Here is a 19,599-nt window from a genome sequence, read left to right as displayed (position 1 = left end):
GGACTGCTCCTGCAGGACTGGAAGGAAAACATTCCTACTGCCTCCATAATCCACAAGGTAGGGGGATAGCAGGAAGGAAAAATGTGATGAATGACGACATAGAATAACACAGATGCCAAGTTATGGTAAGTACATAACTATAAAATAAGTTATGTACTTACCATAATGTTCCATGTGAGTTGTTCATCTCGCCTTCATTCTTACCAATGGGTATGTAGCCAATCCTCGGCTCCAAGTCGGCCTAGTACAAAGCTCGAGGTCTTCAGATAGCTCGAGGCCAAGTCCCTATCCCATATCCCATGATGCACCTAGAGTTACCTCAGATCTTGTTTGCTGCATACAATAATATCATGTGTCATTCTATCACTCTATAAGAGAAAGCTATAGAAGGGTTGAGCACCCAGGAAGGATCCAGCATCTCGGTCTTTGAAAAACCCTGGAGGGGGGTAGGAAGTAAGAATGAAGGCGAGATGAACTCATATGGAACGTTATGGTAAGTACATATCTTCTTTATGTGAAGTTGTTCTATCTCGCCATTCATTCTTACAGATGGGTAGCATCCCAAGCACCATCTATCTCGGGTGGCTCATGGGAGTATGTTTTTCAAGACAGTAGACCCAAAGGAGGCTCTGTCAAACTTTGTAATGAGTGATAAAGGTATGAGGCCTTGACCAAATGGCTGCTGCACAAATGTTATCTATAGGAAGTCTAGCAGAAAAAGCAGAGGATGTAGACACTGTTCTGGTAGAATGAGCCTTAATTTTTTGTTGTAAGGGCATATTAGCAGCTGAATAAGCAAATGTGATACAATCTGATAACCAATTAGAGTTGTTTTTGCCACTGGCATACCTTTTCTGGAATCTGAAAAGGAAATGAAAAGCTGTTCTGATTTTCTGAAGTCTTTTGTCCTATCCAAGTAAAATGTGAGCTATGACCATCAAGCTTGCGCAGTATATACTCCAAGTTGTCGGGGGTGATTGGCGAAGAACAGTGGCAAATCAATAATTTGGTTCAGGTTAGCTTCAGTACAATCTTTAGGCAAAAAGGAGGGATTAGTTCGAAGCGAGACTCTGTCAGCATGGAATATCAAATAAGGAGACTTAATGGATAAGGCTTGAAGCTCTGACACTCTGCGGGCAGAAAAGATAGCTACTAAAAAGATAGTCTTCCATGACAAATATTTCAGATCACATGAGGAAGCTGGTTCAAATGTAGGGAGAATAATGCGAGAAAGCATAAAATTTAGATTCCATAGGGTATAAGGAGATTTAACGGGTGGTCCGAGATGAAAGGTCCCTTTGAGAAAGGTTTTGGATAGTTTGTGTGACATTATGTTCAATCCTTCAAACCCAAGGTGTAAGTTCGAGATAGCAGCAACTTGAACCTGAACTGTTGCTGCTGCAACTCCTTTGTTGAAAATCAGGGTCAAGAACTCTAGTGCAGAAGCCATAGAGGCTAGGGTACGGATCAATGTTGTTTTGAGAGGCCCATATAGAAAATTTTTTCCATTTGCTAAGGTATAGCTTCCTATTCGAGGATTTATGAGAGGATATTAGAATGTGCTGCATCTCATTAGAAAGGTTATGGAACCTGGCTATGCTGGGAATTAGAGTAGCCAAGCTGTCGGCTTCAGGGACGGATGAAGTTCCCCTGAAGAGTGCGTCAGAAGATCTGGAACTGGGTCCAAAATCCAGGGGTCCTACAAGTGATAAAGTCGAAGGAAGAGGAACCAAATCTGACAAGGCCAATAAGAGGCTATTAGAATGATGGTCCTTCCCATGGCTTTTGCTTTCTGTAGTACTTTGGTTATCAACGGAATTGGTGGGAATGCATATAGGAGACCCGGAGGCCAATCGTGTACAAGTGCATCCTTTCGGGCTTCTCCTGGAGGGGGAATCAGGGTAAAGTAGCTTCTGCAATTTGTGTTCATGTGGTTGGCTAAAAGGTCGCAGCAAGGCTGGCCCCACCTGCGGAATATCCTGTCCACTATTTCTTTCTTGAGGGACCACTCGTGAGGCAACAAAATTGCTCTGCTCAGCTTGTCTGCTATCACGTTGGATTTCCCCAGGATATACGTTGCTAACAGAAAGCACAGGGTGGATGTAGCCCATTGCCATAGGGCCTCGCGATGAAGGGGGTAAGACCTGGTTCCTCCTTGTTTGTTCAAGTAACAAACCACTAACATTGTCTGTCTGAATCGCAATTGTACCCAAAGGAAGAAAGTCCCAGAAGTACTGCAATGCTAAAAGTGCTGCTCTCATCTCTAGGACATTGATATGCAGATATATCTCTTGATCGTTCCATGTGCCTTGGGCTGCTGTCCTCTGAAAATACCCCCCCCTATCCGGGAAGCGTCCATGGTCACTGTGGCCACTGGTGGGGGTAGAACAAAAGGACGACCTACCGTGACGTGAAGAGAGGTCAAGCACCAGTGAAGATCCTTTTTGCATGTGTTCAAGATTATAAGATGAGACACTGGGAGCTCTTGGTAAGACCATTGAGTGAACAGCCATTGCAGAATCCGCATGTGCATGCGACCCAACAGTATGGCTAACATTGCAGCTACCATCATGCCTAACAATTTTAGTACTTCTGATGCTGGAGCCTTGTTTTTGGCTATGATACTGTGGACCTGCTGATGGAGTACTAAGACTCTTTATGCTGGAAGTCTGAGTGGTGGTGGTGGTGGTGTCCAATTCTGCTCAGATAAAAATTGGTATGTTGCAACGGTAACGAGGCAGATTTTTCTGAGTTTATTGTAATGCCCAGCTAACTGCAGAGCGAAAGAGTGGTGCCCCTGGCTTGTATGAGTTGATGCCTGGTGGTGGTGGTGAGGAGCCAATCATCTAGGTACGGAAACACCTAGAATCTTAAATGTCTTAAGTAAGCCATGACTTAAGACATGACTAAGCCAATCCTAATACAACTCTCCATACACTAACTATTACATAGATAACATCCAGTTCTTGTATACATACTATTTCCTATATACCTTACTTCTCTAATATCACTACTCTATTACCCTTTCCCACCATGCTCTCTAAACACTCCTTCCTCTTCCTTTCACTTTTACTACTCCTCACCTTATCTTATTTCTACCATCCCTCCTCCCAGCCCACAATTTCCATCCACTTCCAACCCTTTCACATAACCAATCATCACAACTCACATTTCTCACTCTCATACTCTCTTATTTCCCCCCATTTATACCCCTCAGAAAACCTCCTTCTTTTTTGACACAAACTTATCTCCATCCATGCTAACTCTATCACCGTAACTACTAGCAAAGCCCTCCAATTTACAAAAGAACCCAATCTCATCTCCTTGCTAACTACTCACATAAATTATTCCATACTACATCTGATTACCACTCTTATATCTGGAGACATCCATCCTAATCTAGGCCCCACCTCCACAACCACCGTAAATAAATCCCTATTATTCACTTCCTTAAACTCCCAAAGTGTAGTAAACAAAGTCCCAAACCTTCATGCTTGGCTCACACTCAATAAACCTGACATCCTGACCATTTCTGAAACCTGGCTAAAACCACACATTAAAGACTCTGAAATAGTTCCTCCAAACTACTCCATCATTAGGAAAGACAGACCTCACAAAAAAGGCGGAGGAGTAGCCCTTCTTTATTCTTCCTCCCTAGTAGTTACTCCCTACAACAAACCTATTCCACACTTCAACAACGCCGAACTTCTCCTTACCCTACTCCAAATCAATAATTATAAATACATATGTACAGCTTCCCCTTTATATTCCCCCAGGAGATAATATCTCCACACTCGAACTTATCCTTTCCTGGCTATCCAGTAACATTAGTAATGAAACCATAATCCTAGGAGATGTTAACATTAATTGGGCCCTTATCCAGTCTCCTACTAACCCCATTAACATCAACCTCTACAATTTCTCACAACTGATCACCTTGGTATCTCACCCTGCCAAAAACCCCTCCAATAGGAGTATATTGGATTGGATTCTAGTCTCCCATCCTCACTATTTCACCAACAGTGGCACTCTTCCCGACCCACTTGGTGACCACATACCCACATTTACCCACCGGCTTCCCACTATCCTTCAACGAACCCATAACTATATTACTATCAGTGACAAAAAAAAAAATTCAACCCGATAATCTTCTCAAACTCATTACAAGCAATTAATTGGAATTGTTTAAAAACACTACCTCTAGACAATGCAGTCTCATACTTCAACTCAACATTCTTAAAATTACTAGACTCCCAAGCTCCCTTACGGACAAAGAGAATAAAAACTAAATCAGCCCCATGGCTCTCCAATAGTACTCTTGCTACCATGAGACAGAGAGACAAAGTCTGGGCACGCTACCAAAAACATAAGACAGCACCACTCCTTAATGAATACAAAATGCTCCGAAATAAAGTAAAAAAACTCATTACTCTTGATCGTCAAAACTACTTCTCCACACTCCAGAACCATAATACAAACAACCCTCAAAAATTCTGGAAAGGGATCTCCACTCTCCTCCACCCTAGCAAACCAGATACTCCTACCCCAGACCCTAATGCTCCAGAACTTGATTTAGCCACCCAATTTAATTCTTTCTTTATTGACTCTATTTCCAAATTGACCTCCTCATTCTCCAACACCTCCCTGCTAACCAATACCCCCTCACACACCCCTACTCTCTCTACTTCTACACCCTACTCCCACCCACTAACTCCTCTACCCCCTTCTGCACAAACTCTAGCCTCATCACCACCACCCCAAAATTCCCCCTTCCTGCCTGCACCCTCTTCTCATTAAATCCCATACCTACATCTACTATAAAGAAACTCCTTCAGAAATTGAAACCATGTACCAATGCTCCTGACAATATCCCTTCTTACTTTCTCAGCATAGCTGCTGAAACACTTGCCTACCCCATTAGCATCTTAATTAACCGCTCCCTACAGGAATGCACTGTTCCAGAAATCTGGAAACAAGCCTTTATTATACCTCTACACAAAGGTGGTAACAATAATAACATTACTAATTTCCGTCCCATAGCCATCCTGTCCCCCATTTCAAAAATACTAGAAAAATGTGTCCAACTTCAACTCCTTCCTCACCTCCTGGACAACCATCTTATAACTCCAACACAGCACGGTTTTAGACCTAATCATAGCACTATGACTGCCCTCCTCTCCTTCCTTGAAATTGTAAATAAAGCCTGTGACTCTGGACAAGTTGTTTCCACCTTACTTCTTGACCTTTCCAAAGCCTTCGATACTATCTCACACAGCCTGCTCTTAGCTAAACTCTCCAAACTTCACCTATCTTCCTCCTCCTTGAACTGGTTCTCTAGTTACCTATCTAACAGACATCAAGCTGTAAAATGGAAAAAAGCCACTTCCTCTTTCCTTAGTACCCCTACAGGAGTTCCACAAGGCTCCATACTGGGTCCTCTTCTCTTCAACATTTTTATTAATGACTTCCACAAATCGATCCCATTCTCTAGCATCATCCAATATGCAGATGACTCAACTATCATCTGTTCTGCCTCCTCTATCACTACACTACAAAAACTTACTCAAGATGCCTTCTCTTCCACAGAGCAATGGATGCTAAGTAATCATCTAGCTCTCAATGGTACCAAAACCAAACTAATGTTATTTACTCCCTCTAAAGTCACTCCTCCCGACATGGATACATTCTTAATTACTACTCAAAACAACTCACCTCTTGAAATAGTGTCAGAGACCAAACTACTCGGGGTTCTAATCGACAACCAACTTAAATTTAACTCCCACCTGCAAAAAAACATTAAAAAACGCATCAAAAACTTGGCATGCTTTATAGACAGAATGCCTACCTCACATCTGCTACTAAAACTCACTCTCTCTACTTCCTTCCTTATCCCCTGCCTTCTCTATGGTGCCCCACTACTAACTAATCTTCAGTCCTTGTTAAAAAAACAACTTGCCACCTGCTATAACAAAATTGCAAAATTCGCCACCAGCCATAAGTCCTCCACTCACCACTGTTTCTCCCTCCATAAACTAAAATGGCTAGAACTTCCCAATCAACTAACTTACACTCAACTAACTCTAGCCCATAAGCTTATTCTAAACCCCTCCCTTTCCTCTGCCTTTAAAATGCACCTACCTAACAGAGTTCTAAGATCAAATAATCAAAATCTACTAGAAGTGCACAAACCTACTCATCCCCAGGCAAAACCTTCTCTCCTTCAGCCTCGCCTCTGGAACTCCCTACCTCCACCCATCCGCACCACCTCTAACCACTCTACCTTCAAAAAGTCTCTTTTCTTATATCTAGCATCACAGTGGGAATGCTCTTGCTCCCACCCTACATAACTAACTCTACCTAATTTCTTTCAGTATCACACCCTACTTTTATTTAGTTACTATGTTTGTTCTCTAATCTGTATTGCTATTCACATTTGTTCTATTACTAGCATGTTTCTTTCAATGTATTAACTGTTATTATTGCTATTCTGTATTTGATAAGTTGTATTTTTATTACTGCCTACGTAGTATTAATATCTCTCTGTACCTACATTGTCACTGTCAAATGTTGAATGTACATTTTGTCTTGGAGCTTTTCTCCCCAGGACTCCATTGAAAACGGGTTATTTTTGGCCCAATGGACTATCCTGGTAAACCAACTGCAATAAATAAATAAATAAATAAAATAAATGACCACTGCCATGCATTTGGTGAACACTCTGGGGGCTGTAGTGAGACCAAAGGGCAGGGCTCAAAACTGGTAATGATTGGCTCCCAGCCAGAAGTACAGATGATCCCTGGATGGTCTGGCCATTTTCATGTGGTAGTACGCATCCTGAAGTTCTATCGAGCACATCCAATTGTCTTTCCCTAAAAAAGGAAGTATCGACTGAAGCATGACCATCCGGAACTTTTCTTTCTCGACAGATCTGTTTAGTCTGCTGAGGTCCAATATAGGTCTCCAGTCCCCTGCCGTTTTTGGAACTAAAGAATCTTGAGTAATTTCTGGATCCTATCTGGTCTGCTGGGACTGGTTGGATGACTCTTAGTAATGATCGGACCTCTACTGTTGCCTGCAACTGGGTAGAACATCCGGGATTCTTCTTGTCAATGGAGGGGGTGTGGCAAAAGGAATGAAATATACTCTGGAAATACTTTGTACCCAGTTGTCGTTTGTTATTTTGAGCCAGGCATCTGGATACAAAGATAAGCGACCCCCGACTGCCTCCAGAGTAGGACAGTCAAGCCTCCTTTCAGGACCACTGGTAGAGCTTCCCAAAGAACTGATCTCTGTCGCCCTGGTTTTGTGGACCCCCCTCTGGTGCGAGGGCGGCATCTATTATTGCCTCCTCCTCTGCCACTGGAGGGGGTGTCACCACGTGTCCTTAAAGGCTCCTTGGGCTTTGCGGAACCACATCTTTCCTCCCCTTTGACCCTTGGAGTAGGGTCTGGTAGGGGTGGAAAAATGGACTCCGACGGTAGATAGAGTCTTTCCTTCCTGCTCACACCTGGTCAAAGTTTCCTTACCTTTGGGCCCGAAAAGAGACAAGGCATCAAAAGGGGCATTTACAAAGGATGACTTGAAGGGCTCCGTGAAGGAACACAAGCGCATTCAGGAGTGTATCCTAACAGCAATTCCTGAACCCGCTGCCCTGCTCAATCCATCAGCTGCATATGAAATGAGGTGCATGGATGAGTTTACTATGGAGTTGAGGGTAGCAAGCTGGGAGGAAATTTTATCCGAAGCTCCTGCAGCTACTGTACCCTGAACAGCATCTCCGAGCTCTTTTAGATCTCTTTGCAGTCTAGTAAAATGGGTTAGACAGTTGAGCGAATGCAGTGCAAAAGTCGCTGAACTTCAAGTGTGCTTCCCATATCTATCCATGATCCTATAATCTCTGTTAGGAGGATGGATAGAGGAGGAAGTTTCTGAAATTAAATTTTTGGTGGCTGCCTCCACCACCGTGGCATCAACTGGGACACCCGTAGTAAGAAAAGATTTGTCCAGGGACTCCCACGTCCTTCAGGAGACTAGCTGCATCATCGAAGGGCGGAGACACCCAAGAGGTGGAGGGATGAGACCCAAAAGCCTTCAGGAGAACAGACATCTTCAGTAGGGCTGGTGGATTGCCAGTCACCCCCCTGCCTAAGGATTTCAAATATTTCAGCAAATGAGATATCCTCAGAGGGGGATCATGGGGACCCTTCCGATTCATCCAAGTAGGTATCGGACGTGACGGGCTCCTGTGGGGAGTCCAAATGCTTCCTCTTACAGATTCTCTTCCTTGGAACCTCATCAGTGGGGGCTTCTGGTGAGGTCTCAGAAAGCAGAGGCCACCCAATGGGGCTTCCTGAAGCTCTGAATCTCTACACTTGGCAAGGATCTGTGAAGCAGAAGCAGATACAGGTGCATTTGGGGAGGAGGTAGCTGGACCTGAAGTCGAATATGTCTTAGGAAACATAACTCTCCTCATGGGTTCAAAGGTACCTCTGCTCCAATAAGGAACTGATGGATCTGAGGAAATAGTCGATACCCCAGGCACCTGGACAGTGGGCTCTGAGCCAGTGGTAGGAGCTGAGCTCATCCGAGCTGAAGTTCAGAGAGACAGAGTATGAACTGACAAGTCAGTCCGATTATCCTCCCTGGACCCGACCAGAGAGTGTCAGCTCCTTGATTCCTCGATCGGCGCAGAGGACATCAGAGTAAACGGAACCTAGGACACTGGAGCAGGCGTAGGCTCCGAAGGCTTGAGCAATCAAGTCAGACTCCTCTAGCTCCGAAGGGCTGGTATGGCTCAGAGGAGGAAGAATAGTAGATGGCAAAAGGGTCTTCGATGTTGGAGCAGATAATTTTGCAAAGGCCTGTGCCTGTAAAAGCTTCTGCACCACACAATCCACATCCAAATTGGAAAGGCTTATCGAAGACTGAGATGAGTGGCTAGAAGGAGGTACAGATTGCAGGAGTGGAGACTTAGGCACTTCGGATACCGGTTCCAGAACTGAACTAGGGACCGGCTCCGAAAAGACAAGATGGTCAGCTCCGAGGTCTGTGGAACAGTCTAAGATTTTTTTGATTTCTTTACCTCAGTAGAAGCCTTTAGAAGACTGAGGATTTGCTGGAGCCGTCCTGGTCGCTCAATGCTTCTTGAAAGGATGGTTTAACTAAATCTCAGTAGATTAACTTTCTCTTTCTCTCCTGGAGAGCCCTAGAAAAGAAAGAATGACAAACGGAGGAGCTTTCCTGGAGATGCAATGCTCCCAAACAGTAAACACAATTCACATGGCTGTCAGTGACAGACATTTTCCGCCCACATTTAGGACATTTATTGAACTCAGATTTAGGGTGTTTATCTTTATCGTGGTCAGCCATACTGTAACGATCTCAATAGGGTGCTGTAAAAACTAGACATACCCAATCAAGAATCAAACAAGCCTTTTAAAACTGCGTGTTAAATAGTAATCAACACACACACAGAAAACGATTTATCTAAACTCTAGAGAGTAAATATATGAAAGTTGTGCACAGAAAGTCACTATCTAAAGGCACACACAACTACAATATAAACTATTACACACACTTATCTAAGCTCCAAGACTAGTTATTTCAAAGCTGAGACAAAAAAGTCACTATTCAAACTGTAAAGACTAAATATAATGGTACTAGGAAGAGTCTGTGCCAAGTCACTGTGATTGTCTCTGGATCTAGAGCATCTATTCCTGCCAACTGTTTTCAACCATGCATGCCTTCTTATCACTGTGCCAATGCATCATCCACAGGGCCTATGTTGTGGTAAGTGCAGAATCTGAGAAATCTTGCTGCCATTGGAATTGTTCTCTCATGGCATGTAAGGTTTCCAAAGGAAAAATCCTCTGCCAGAGTAAGAACAGGCACTGATTTAACAGATTTGGCTGCTTTAGCCCTGGCAAAGGCCTTAATAGACATGGCTAGTAGTCATGAAGATTGACCGTTTTCTAAGCAAGGCAGGCAGTATGTTTCCCACAAGTTAAACAGACTTTTCTCTGGATCTGACAGACTGAGAAGGGCTGCCTGCCCATTTGTTATGACTGCAGATGCATCCATGAAGGACATCAACCTGTGACAGAAAGATCACTATTCTAAGCACACACTACAAGCCAAAGTACTTATAAAAATTTAACAAGGCCTAAAATAAAATGAGGCCATGACAGCTAAATACTATTTTAAGAAAAAAAGGCATACCAAGGGAAGGGAAACTACACAAAAAGCTATAAGAGCTTATCTAAGTATCTAAAGATATCAAAAATTTGTATCAATATTAAACATTTTCAAGAAAATAAGGTTTTTACTGGCCCGAGCTGAGCTAGCGAGAACCTTCATCTACTGCAGCGGCAAACTAGATCTGAGGTAACTATTTGCATCATGGGATAGGGACTTGGCCTCGAGCTATCTGAAGACCTCGAGCTTTGCAGTAAGTCGACTCGGAGCAGAGGATTGGCTCAGAACCCATATTTAAGAATGAATGGTGAGATCGAACAACTTCACATCTGGTGTTATCAAAGTTATCATTCATCACCATAGGGTCAGAGTCACCAGCTACCATTTATCCTGGGAGGCCTCAAGGAAGAACATTAAGGAGCACAGTGGAGCCAAACGAATCCCTGCTCATACAAATCAAAGCTATTTTGTAGTGAGACAAATGTGTGAAGATTAGACCAAGCCTGGAAAGAAAAGGTGAAGTAGCAGCCACGGACCTTGTAGAATGAGCCTCGCTTTTTCCTGGAACCTCAATATGGTTATGGAGATGCAGCTAGAGAAGGGTTTAGAGATAGTGACCTTAGAAACCGGAAGACAGCATCTACTGGATGGAAAATACCACAAAGAGCTGCTCTGACTTACAAAAACCTTTGGTCCTATACAGGTAAAACCGTAACTGTTGGTGTACATCCAAGGTATGTAGAATGTACTCCCCTTTACTGGAATAATTGGGGAAGAACACTGTTAGCTGAATATATTTGTTCAGAGTAGATTCTGAAGCAATGAAGCAATCTTAGGCAAGGAGGAGGGGTTCATCCTAAGACAGACTTGTGTCCTTGTGAAAAAATCATTTAAGAGTGAGTAATGGTAAGAGCTTGCAGTTCTGAGACCCTCCTAGCTGAGGTAATAGCCACCAGGAAGGCTACCTTCCAAGACAAGAATTTGAGATTGAAGAAACTATCAGACTCAAAAGGACTCCTAAGCAAAAAAATAAAAAATAAAAACACAGATATAAAAAACACGAATTGCTGAAACCACTGGAGCTGGAAATTAACACAGCAAAGTCACACACACAGTTTTCAAAATTTACTAGTGTTCCCTGGTACCTCAGCTAGGTGCCTTCAAAGGAAAAATTCTCATACCATCCCAAATCATCTTATATAATGGCACAATCCAACAATCAATGACATCATGCAATTAAATACAATTGTTAAAAAAACTTTAACCCTACACATTCCAAATTACAAAAACATGAACATTGTTCATCATGATGTTAGCACACAAACACTAAGTTAACACTGTGTTCTTAAATAAAGAAAGTACAGTTTTGTACCTACCATAAATGTAGATGTTTGAGCGTTCACCCTGCTGCAATCATCACACTTGGGTTATCCTGCCATCAGGTGGTCCCGCAGCCGTCCCGAGTTCCAAAGTCATGGTCCAGCGTCGGCTGCTGTCGCTTCTTCCCTGATGTCAGTGCGCCAGGGGTATATGAGAGGCATCCGATGCCATTTTCTTCAGTTTTTCTTGCCCCAGATGTCAGGTGCCCCCAATAGGTAGGCTATATATATATATATATATATATATATATATATATATATATATATATATATCTAACAATACCTTCAGGCACAAGCAAATACACCACAGAGGATGTATAGGATAGAGTGGCATAGATAAGTTCAGCTAGTTCAGAGGGGGGGTAACCTGGACTGCAGCAGGGTGAACACTCGAACATCTACACTTATGGTAGGTACAAAACTGTACTACGTTCATTGTGTTACCCTGCTGCAGTCATCACACTTGGGTTGAATCCCAAAGCTAAGGATGGGTGGTGGAGTTAAACAGGGTTAGAAGAAGCTAGTAGGCCCTGCAAAACTGCAGTGTCAAACCCAGCTCCAGTCTTAGAATAAAGGGGTAAGTGATAGTGTTTGGTGAAGGTGTGCACTGAACTCCAAGTTGAAGCTTCCAAAATATCCTTGGTTGGCACTCCCCTGAGAAAGGCTGCTGATGTAGCTGTAGCCCTGGTGGAGTGGGACCTAATGTTAGCAGGTACCGGTTTCCAATGATATGTGTAGCAGAAACGTATGCAATGCCCTATCCATTTAGAAATGGTCTGTTTTGAGATAGCTTTTCGTTGTGATCCTGCAGCATAGGCTACAAAGAGCTGTTCAGATTTTCTGAAAGCCTTAGTTTTATCCAAGTAATAACGTTAGAGTGCAGGAGGCTTTCTCCTTTGTTCTGGGGATTTGGGAAAAAAGGTGGGCAAATGAATGGTTTGGTTTAGGGCCACACTGGATACCACCTTTGGCATAAAGGTAGGGTTAAGTTCGTAGAGAGACTCTGTCAGATGAAAAATGAGGAAAGGCTCCACTGCCATTAGTGCCTGTAGCTCTGAGACTCTTCTAGCTGAGGTTATTACGAGTAGCAGGGCAGTTTTCCATGAAAGAAATTTGAAATCAGCTGAAAACGCTGGTTCAAAGACGGCAGTGTAAGCTTTTCCAGAACAAAGTTGAGTTCCCAAGTAGGTGTTGGTGCTCTCCTGGACGGTCTTATGTTCTTAGCCCCTCTGAGGTACTGTCTTAGTAGTGGATGTGAGAATAGAGGAGGATCAGTGTTGTAATGAGCTGAAATTGCTGAGGCGTGGATCTTAACAGATGAAAAGGAAAGTCCTTTGTGCAACATCTCAGTTAAATATTGTAGAATCTGAGGAATGTTTGGATCAAGGGGATTTTGGCCTTTAGCCTGGTTCCAGGCAAATAATCTTTTCCATTTGTCTGTATAGGTTTTTCTGGTGCTGGGCCTCCTGGCCTCCAGAATGATATCCATAACAGCTTTGGATAGAGGAGTTGGCTTGTTGTTTAGGTAATTTGCCATGCAGCCAGGTTTAAAGTCTTGAGCTGGCTGTGTAGTATCTGGTTGTCTCGCTGGGTGAGCAGGTGTGGAATTTGTGGTAAAATCCATGGTGGGCCGTGGGCCATGTTCCTTAGAATTGGATACCAATGCTGGCGTGGCCAGTCTGGTGCAATGAGTATCATTTGTGGCCTCTCTCATCTGACTTTCAGCAGTACCTTTCCTAGAAGCAGTGGAGGAAAGGCATACACTATTAATGTTTTCCAACTAAATGAGAGGGCGTCCACTTACCAAACTTGTGGATGGAATGTCCTTGTGCAAAATTTTTGAAGTTGGTAGTTTTGTGGGGCTGGCAAACATATCTATGTGTGGGCGTCCCCATTTTTGAGCTATCATTGCAAATACTTGTGGATCTAGTTTCCACTCATGTGGATCCCATGATGTTTCTGTCAAAGTGTTTTTCTTTCCTGGCAGGAATTGTGCTTGTAATTGAACCTGGTAAGACAGTGCTGTGCTCCACAAGGTCATTTTACTGCCTGCATAGAGGATAGGAATGTGTGCGCCCTTGCTTGTTTACGTACCACATTACTGTGGTGTTGTCCGTCTTTATTATTAGTTGTCCTGGGTGTAAGAGGTCCTTGAAAGCTGTTAGGGCATTCTGTACTGCTAGCATTTCTTTTTGATTGATATGCAGATGCCTTTGATCTGTAGTCCATTTGCCCTGAATGCACTGTCCTGCCAGGTGTGCTCCCCAAGCATAGTCTGATGCATCTGTTGTCATAGTTTTCCTGGCTGTGGGTAAGATTAAAGGCTGACCCTTGTTGAGGTGACATGCCTGTGCCCACCACAGAAACTCCTGTTGAAGACAGGGAATGAGTGGTATCATTGTTTCCAAGCTGTGGCTGTGCTGAGTCCATACGCTTTTCAGGTACCATTGTAATTTCCTCATATGCAGTTTTGCAAATGGTATTAGTAGTATGCAAGATGCCATGAATCCCAAGGCCTGCAGAATTTTTCTTGTAGGGAGTTGGGTCTTTGTTGCCATTATTTTGAAATATTGAGTCAGCTGTTGTTGCTTGTCTGGCGTGAGATAAGCCATCTGGGCCATTGTATTCAAGCTGGCACCCAGGAATATTATGCTTTGTGAGGGCACTAGTTTAGATTTCTTTTCGTTACTGTGTACCATAGGCAACTTAGGTGTTTTACAAATCCCAGATGCTTTAAAAGAATGTCCTTGCTTTCTGCTTGAATAAGGCAGTCATCCAGGGTTGGGTATATTTGAATTCCTCTGTCTGCAGTATGCAATTACTGGTACCAGGCATTTTGTGAAGACCCTGGGCGCAGTAGATAAAGCCAAAGGGCATTGAAGAGAACTGATAGTGTGTTGAACCTGCAATGAAACGGAGGTATCTTCTGCAATTTTGTCTGACATGCAGGTATGCCTCGAGGTACAACGTTACTAGCCAAGCATTCTTGCCCAGCATGGGAAGAAGCTGCTGTAGTGTTAGCATCTTGAATTTTGGTACTTGCAGATAAGTGTTCAGAATTGAAAGATCCAGAATGGGTCTCCATGCTTTGTCTTTTCTTGGGACTAGAAAGAGTCTGGAGTAAAATCCTTGCCCTTGCTCCTGTGTAGGTACCTGTTGAAAGGCTCTAAAGTCCATGAGAGCTGTAATTTGTTTTTGTGCCTCTGCCCATTGATTTGGTGGCAGGTTTGGCATTCCTTTTTTCCTTGGCAAGGTATGAAAGTGGAATCTGTATCCTTGTGAGACAATGTTTAGGACCCATTTGTCTTTTGTGATGATGTGCCAGTTGTCTGCAAAAAATGCTAATTTTCCTCCCAAGGGAGCTGCCAGGAGAGATTTGCTTGGTAGTTTGAGGATTGAGTCATTGTGTTTGTCTTCTGCTAGCTTGGGGCCTGTCTTCTCCTCCTTTCTGGGTAGCAGTACCCCATTGGCGAGGTTTGTAAAGGCCTTGTGACTGACCTCTGCCCCTTGGGCGTCTGTATTTGCCCCTCTGTGATCTGTCAGAAGCTGGAAAGGACCAGTTTTTTGTTGGCCAATTTCTGCTGAAACGAGGGGGATGTACCTGTAAGAAATCCTTCACCGTCTGCATAGACTTTGCCTTATCCTCCATTTTCTTTAAGACCTCTTCTGCTGTGACACCAAATACATCCTGCTGTAAAGGTGCATCCAATAATTTTGCTTTAACATGATCAGGCAGGGTTTGTTCTTTTAACCAAGCATGTCTACGTATGACAGACCCAGTAACAGCTGCTCTACAGGAAGCTTCCAATGAATCAAATCCACATTGTAAAGTATATTTGCCCACCTGCTCAGCTGCATGCAACAGATCCTGCATATCCTTGAATTCAGACTGTTCTTTGTGTGTGCTCATTTTTGCTTTAATTGAAACATTAGGAATTGCTGATATTTCAGCATGTGAAACTGAATTTAATGCTCTCATAGCCAGAGATTCTGAGGTGTATATTTTATTTCCCCATCTATCTTGGGCTCTGGAATCCCTTTCAGAAGGCACAGGATTTTTAGCCATAGAAGCTTTAGCCCCCTTGGGACCCTGGGAAATTGTTTCTAGGTCAGCCACAGGCCTTTTATAAAGGAATTTGTGAGAGTCAGGCACTCTGTAGTATCTGTCTGGTTTGGCTGGAGCAGGAGGTAGAGAGTCTGGATTTAGACTAGACTCCAAGTAAACATCATCCACAATATCTAAAACTGGAGGGATAGCAAGTGGTCTGTGCTGGGGTAGTAAAAGGAACTCTGAGCCTTTTCTTAGAATCAGAGTAGTCCTGGCCTTCCCAGTGGAAATGTTCCCTCATGGTATGTAAACTTTCCCCAAAGGAGTAGTCTTCAGGGGGAAATGCTGAGGGGATAGAGTCTTCAGCATCAGAGTCTTCATAAGGGGGAAAGTGTAATCCTGTTCCTCAGAAGAAACTGAGGAAACTGAAACCTGGTCAGAGGAAGCATAATCCTCCTCCTGTCTTGGTCTTTTATCTGGAGGGGGGTGGGAACCCCTGATTTAGGGTAATCAAATCTTCAGCCATCTTAAGCATTTGTTTCTTAGGCATGGAGCCTTGAACTGTAGACTGATGTATAGTCTTTTTTGGTTTTAATGGAGTTTTACGCTTAGCATAAGACTTAATGGTGAGTGTAGTCAGTCTGAAGACACCTTCTGCAACAGAAGGCGTTTCCACTGCACCGGGGTCTCCTCCTGCTCCGGTGTCGGAAGGGCCTAATGAAGATGGCTGCGTCGGCCTAGCACACTCCACTTGAGAAACCGCAGCTGTCTGGGGTTCCAATTCTGCGGTCGTCAGGGGATGCGTAGGTGCCTCACTGAAAACCAGAGAACCAGCGACAGGCCCAGCAGAGGCCTCGGAGTCTGGCTTGTTCCTAGGTTGCCTGTCCTTACCCTTGCATTTTTTATGCATGCCAGTCGGCTGCTCCGATGGCATGATATAATTAAATTTCCAACCAAAGTAATGTCGTGCTAAGTGAAAATGGTGTTTGATAGTTTATTAAACCTAGCACAAAACCGACCACCTGTGACGTCGTGGTCTGGGCCTAGGCAAGAATGGAAGTCCTTATGAGGTATTTGCTTCCCCACAAGAACTGCAAACGTTAACTTTTTCAGACATCAGACTGAGGCAAGAAAAGGTTCCCCAACGGGGTACTTAGCTTTATTGAAGACTTCGGACTGAAATTCAATTCGAAAATCTCAGGTGTCGGCCGACTGGCACTTGCGAACTGCTTCTGCTTCGGGCACCGCGCAGCAAGAAAGACTAAAGAAAATGGCGTCTGATGCCTCTCATATACCCCTGGCGCACTGACGTCAGGGAAGAAGTGACAGCAACCGACGCTGGACCAAGACTTTGGAACTCAGACCGACTGCGGGACCGCCTGACGGCAGGATAACCCAAGTGTGATGACTGCAGCAGGGTAACACTATGAACATCATACCTATTAAAAATGTTGTATTACAATGTTAATGAATAAAGATAATAACTTTTAAGTTATACAAATCCTGACCTTAGACCCTCTAAGAGATGTAAATATTCAATTTTTGATTTAAACCTTTGGTGTGTAAGGTCCCAAAATTAATCAATTTTGTTTCCAACTGCAATAAACTAGTCAAAAATTGAACACCCTGTCTGCGAAGGGGTTTAGCTAAGATACTAAAAAATAAGCTGGCATCAGTGTCCCCATGGGCTGTATGGAAATGATCTGCCACGGGATTCTCCACCCTACCATGTCTGTTGGCCAACACTTTGGAATCCCCGGGAATATGCACTGCAAGAGGGAAGCGCCTGGAGGACATCGCCCTTTCCCATACACTCATGGCTTCTCTGGACAACGGGTAAGGTCATTTTCCCCCCTTGTTTGCTGACATACCAAACCATAGCAATGTTGTCTGAACTGCAATCATCCTGAGACAGTCGTACAAAGCCTGCAATAATTGGAGAGCTCATCTCATCTCTAGGATGTTTATGTGCAATTTGGTCTCTACTAGGGACCATGTGCCTTGGGCAGTCTTCTGAAAATACCCCCCACCCCAACAGGGAAGCATCTGTGGTCACTGTGGCCTTCGGTGGAGGAAGAGAAAAGGGCCTGCCTAGATGGAGATCCTGAGACTGAAGCCACCATAGGAGGTGATGTTTGGACACAGGTGTCAGTTTTATGGTCATGGGCAGGGGATGAAACAGAACAGACCATTGTACAGCTAAGGTCCACTGCATCACTCGCATGTGGTACCTGGCCAGAGGAACGAGAAGAATGGCAGATGACAATGCATCAGAAGGCTCGAAGAACCAAGTGAACATAGAGATACAACAGGTCTAAGATCTGCGCGACTTGTTACATGGATCAAGTGAACCCTGCAGAGTTAATGTTGCAATCTCAGAAACGGAGTCCAACAGAACGCCTATGAATTCCAACTGTTGTGTGGGGATCAGACTGCATTTGGAAAAGGTTGACTGTGATCCCCAACTGGCAGAAAAGGGGAAGAACAAAATGGATCGCTTGTAGCAGTCAGTGCCTCGAAGGTGCCATGAGGAGCCAGCCATTGAGGTACAGAATGAAATAGCCCCAGGAAACAATATTTAACACCCACTGATCGGAAGTGATGTTTGTCCAGGCTAGTTGGTGTAGGGCCAAGGGAATGCATCTGCATATAAATGAGATCTGGGGGTTAGAGAGCAGCAGAGCATCATGGGACAAGGAGGAACTAGAGCCTTGGATCAGTCCGTAATATGTTGCCAGCTCGGGTCAGACATCAGATCCTAGACCCTATGGTGATAAATGACTTGATAACATCAGACAGTGACCTTTATTCCATAGTCTTCCTCAACTGAATAAAGTAGTTTCTTTTGGTTTATTTACGTTGTAAGAATTTCAATCAACACATCTCCAAATCTCTCATCCTAGCCACTCAGCCAAGTCTGCTCAAAATGAAATTTTGTTTATTTACAATTCCCAAAAAATAGCCTTGCCTCTAGTCTTAACATTTCCTTCTTTAACTGATAAGGCACTGTCAGTTTATCAGCCTTGAAAAGTCAAGCCTTGTAGAAGGATGAAAAACAAACTAAATACCACAATTCTTAACATTCATAACCCACGGTTGATGCACATCAAAATTAAAACTACAACACAATAAAAGTCTTTATATTTTAAAATGAATCATAAAAGTACTCACCATCGGCTCATTAGGCCCAGAAAACCTTACTCTTATATCTTGTAAATGCTTTAAGATTGGCTCATCATGCTCCTACATTGTAAACAGAAAAATCTAAGTGATCAATCATATGGAAAAATAATCACACAAATTTAATTCATCTGCTTGTATTAATATTCTTTTCCACAGCACATGCTGTGAAAAGGTGAAAATGCTAAAATAAAAACAAGCATTTCAAGTGTACACAAGGTTTAAACCTTATGCCAACCTTACACAGCTTGCAAAGTTATAGACACTGTCCTTTAATGACTAGGTTTGCAAGAAGAAATTTCAACAGAAAATGATATGGATACACCTGCATTTAAAGAACACCTTATTCTTTCTTACTCCAATACTTTACTCTGTATAGAAACTAATCACTTTACATGGCATCTCCTTTCATTATTCTCCAATGACGTATTTAATATGTAAGCCACACAAATGCATTGCAAGTTGAAGTCAGAGTATATTACTCTGAATAGTGTCTGCAATGTCAAAAAATAAATACATGGATACATCTAAAGATTTCCAAAAGCAGCATCTATACTAATGGACTTGCCTTCCATACTCAAAATGCCTCAAGAATCAACTGAAACGGGACAAGATCTTAAGAAAGTTTACACCAAATTGAAATAGGAGCCAAAGGAAAAGTAAACATTCAGACAAAATGACTACTCTCGATCATATAATCTTCAGACGTAACATACAATTCAGGTTGCAAGTAACAGGAACACTTCACTGAAGTGGCAATGTAAATATGAAATAAGGTGTGCTACTATTATACATGCA

At 43.2% G+C, this 19,599-nt stretch overlaps 1 protein-coding gene across 1 annotated transcript in view; it reads right to left on the bottom strand.

The window, feature by feature from the left end:
* Positions 1-19,599, bottom strand: part of NAP1L4 (nucleosome assembly protein 1 like 4) — a 709,070-nt gene that overhangs the window by 320,460 nt on the left and 369,011 nt on the right. Inside the window, exon 2 of the mRNA XM_044059186.1 lies at positions 18,793-18,866. Within this exon, the coding sequence (XP_043915121.1) occupies positions 18,793-18,866 (74 nt within the window). The remainder of the gene's footprint in view (positions 1-18,792; positions 18,867-19,599) is intronic.

The sequence above is a fragment of the Protopterus annectens genome, chromosome 17.part0 (genome assembly GCF_019279795.1).
Source record: "Protopterus annectens isolate FY-2018-M chromosome 17.part0, PAN1.0, whole genome shotgun sequence".
Classification (NCBI taxonomy): Eukaryota; Metazoa; Chordata; order Ceratodontiformes; family Protopteridae; genus Protopterus; species Protopterus annectens.
The sequence above is the reverse complement of the archived record's forward strand: the minus strand, read 5'-3'. Positions and strand labels throughout refer to the sequence as shown.